Source organism: Carettochelys insculpta, chromosome 32, assembly GCF_033958435.1.
Source record: "Carettochelys insculpta isolate YL-2023 chromosome 32, ASM3395843v1, whole genome shotgun sequence".
NCBI classification, from domain to species: Eukaryota; Metazoa; Chordata; order Testudines; family Carettochelyidae; genus Carettochelys; species Carettochelys insculpta.
The window spans coordinates 7,467,985-7,471,329 of record NC_134168.1 but is presented as its reverse complement, the minus strand read 5'-3'; the positions used below and the strand labels follow the sequence as shown (position 1 = coordinate 7,471,329).

General features: G+C 43.6%; 1 protein-coding gene across 1 annotated transcript; it reads left to right on the top strand.

Annotated features, from left to right (window-relative positions):
* Nucleotides 1–1,299: 1,299 nt before the first annotated feature.
* LOC142004872 (olfactory receptor 1M1-like) lies at nt 1,300–2,280 on the top strand. Its single transcript, XM_074982554.1, has one exon. It carries the CDS (start codon nt 1,303–1,305, stop codon nt 2,278–2,280), a length of 978 nt encoding a protein of 325 aa, XP_074838655.1. The 5' UTR covers nt 1,300–1,302.
* Nucleotides 2,281–3,345: the final 1,065 nt, after the last annotated feature.

The following is a 3,345-nucleotide window of genomic DNA, read 5'->3' as shown; positions in this document are numbered from 1 at the left end:
CAAAATTCTATTTGACTCTGCTGTGATAAAGCAAAGCAAAACAGACGATCATACAAACCATAGCTTCTTTGGTAGTGTTGTGTGTGTCTATGGGATATGACAATACAGCATAGGGCATCAGCTGTTTCGTTCTCTGCTCTGGTAGAAGAACACACACTTCTTCTGATTGAGCTATTGTGCTAAAAATTGCAGTGTAGCCCCAGAAGAACAGACTACCTGCCTGAGTCCCATCCCATCTGAGATCTTGGGTAGGTACACAGGTGTCTATCCCAGGCTGCTGGATGTGCTGCTGTACTCTCAGTGATAATTTTTCCTGTTATCTCGATCAAAGTTAGTGTTTGTACAGCCACTGAAGGTGGGAATTACATCTCCCAGCTGCAGGGTTCAACTACCTTGTAGTTTGTCTTCAAAGATCTTGCCTTTGAAATCTATTGATTTTTTTTATGTCCTGCAGATCAGTGTTTCTCAGCAAGGGGTACATGTACTCATGGGAGCACGCCAAAGTCTTCTAGGGGGTACATCAACTCATCTAGATATTTTCCTAGTTTTATAGCCGATTACATAAAAACACCAGTAAGGTCAGAACAAGCTAAAAGTTCATTCAGACGATGACTTGTTTCTACTGCTTCATATGCCTTCCACTGAAAGGTAAGTACAATATTTGTATTCCAATTTATTTATTTGATAATAGTATGGTAGAAAGTCAGCAACTTCTTAGTACTAATCTTCTCTGATCTTTTTGCATGGTTTTGTAAGTAGTTTTTAAGTGAGGTGTAACTTGGTGATATGTGAAACAAAGCTGATGCCAGCAAGGAGTACAGTGATCTGGAAAGGTTGAATGGTACTTATTCAAGACCTCAGATTAATTTAGGATCATGTTTTGCAATGGTGACATGCGTACCTTTATGGGTACATGAGATAAGTCTGGGAGTACATATAATTTTTTTCATAAGTGGTACTTTACAAATAAAGGTTGAGAAACACTGGTCTACATTTTGTGATAGGACACTGACACGATAACGGCATTTCAAAATCCCAGTGTTTCTGTAAATCGCAAGAGAGTTTAAGGGCGTTTGACGGGATATTCCTGCACCTCCATAGGATTCCACGGCCTTGGTTCACCATTCCTGGAAGCACAACCCCTCCAGAGGAGGTGTCTTCCTTGATTTATTCACAACTACATTTTTGCACTGAAGTGATACAATTAGGCAAGCTGACCTGCTCTGTGTATCTTCCAGGGTAACCAACAATACAACCTGACTGTGTTACTATTTAATGTTTTCCTTTTTCTAGGTACATATTATGGAGAAAGCGGAAGGAAGAAATCAAACGCCCATTGCTGAGTTCATCCTCTTAGGGTTTGGGGAAGTCGGTGAGCTGCAGCCTCTTGTTTTCCTGCTGTTCCTTGTGCTCTACATTGTGACTTTGGCTGCAAATGTCCTCATTGTTGTACTCGTTGTGGCAGATCAGCACCTTCACACCCCCATGTACTTCTTCCTGGGGAATTTGGCCTGCCTGGAGACCTGCTACACATCCATCTTCCTGCCCAGGCTGCTCACCAGTCTCCTAACTGGGGACAGAACCATTTCCATTAAGGGCTGCATTGTGCAATTATATTTCTTTGCTTTCATGTCAACTATAGAAAATCTGCTGCTCGCTGCTATGTCTTATGATCGGTATTTAGCGATATGCCATCCCCTCCGCTATGCTCCTCTGATGAACGGCAGGGTTTGTTGCCAGCTAGTAGCAGGGTCCTGGATAAGTAGCATGATGATCTGTGGTATAGGATTTATATTCTTGTTCCAATTAACATTCTGTGAGTCCAAGGAAATTGACCATTTCTTTTGCGATTTGACACCTATCCTAAAGCTGGCCTGTGATGATACCAGGATGCTGCAATTATTGGTATTTATTCAATCTGCCGTAGTGATGATTGTGCCCTGTCTACTAACTCTGGCATCCTACATTTGTATCATTATCACCATCCTTCAAATCCCATCATCCACAGGGAGGAGAAAAGCATTTTCCACCTGCTCCTCTCACCTCACTGTGGTGGTGTTTTACTATGGGATCCTGATCACTGTCTATGCAGTTCCAGCTGTGAACACTCCAAATGTCCTCCACAAAATCCTTTCTGTCTTCTACACAGCTCTGAGTCCCATGATCAACCCTTTCATCTACTGCCTGAAAAACAAGGAGGTCAATGAATGCATAAGGAAAGCTATTCTTAAACTGGCTACTTTCAGAAACAGGGATATCATCAGAAAGGCGGTATTTTAATATACAGGAAAACTAAGGGGTTTCCCTTCAACCTGTGCCCCTCCCTTTCCATGTTCTGGAAAACCATCAGATTCCAGGCACTTCCCATTTTTCTGCTACCACCAAACATTTATCTTGCTTTAAATCAGGCTAAGAGGAAATTTGGTGGCCCTAGTTCTTAGGGTTTAGAAGGAGTTCTTGAACAAATAAACTATCAGAAGCATAGACCGACACACAGAGAGACAGACACACTCCTATCTATCTATCTATCTATCTATCTATCTATCTATCTATCTAAACCAGCAAACTCACCTGTGATTGTTCATGTGTGTGAGTCAGGCAGGGTTTGTCTTTCCTCCCCCCCGCCCCATATTTGGAAAACATATATAGTTTATGTATTTTTGGAAAAGGTGGGAGGAAAGAAGTTTGCAGTTATAAACACCTCAGAGTAATCCATCAAGTTTCTCTGTGCTCCTCATTCTTGTTTGCTTGAGTAGTTGGTGTGGGGTTCAGTATATGTGTGTATGGGAGTCATTGTAGGGGGTGCACGTGCAGACATAACAGCGGGTTTGGTGTGTGGGCCTCAGTCTGGGGTGGAAGGTAGTGGAGTGAGGGCAGGGGGTGGAGGGCTCAGGAAAGAAAGTTCAGGGTGTGCGTGGGGGGCTGTTAAAGCAGAGGATGTGGGGGCAGAGCAGGGGGCTTAAGACGGGGTTGGAAGGTCTCAGTAGGTTATGGGCTATTGCCACAGTGGTCTGTGGGGAGGGTCTGGGATGTTCTGCTTGGCCCTTGGGGTCCTGTTTAATTTTAATTTATTAACATGTCTGACTGTCATGTCACTCTTTCCAAATGTCTGTTGCTATCGCCAGATAACAAAGGCTACGTCTACACGTGCACCCAACTTCGAAATAGATTATTTCGATGTTGCGACATCGAAATAGGCTATTTCGATGAATAACGTCTACACGTCCTCCAGGGCTGGCAACGTCGATGTTCAACTTCGACGTTGCTCAGCCCAACATCGAAATAGGCACAGCGAGGGAACGTCTACACGCCAAAGTAGCACACATCGAAATAAGGGAGCCAGGC

Excerpts from the sequence above, each read along its gene's own strand:
- LOC142004872 (XM_074982554.1), top strand. The coding sequence starts at position 1,303 with ATGGAGAAAGCGGAAGGAAGAAATCAAACGCCCATTGCTGAGTTCATC.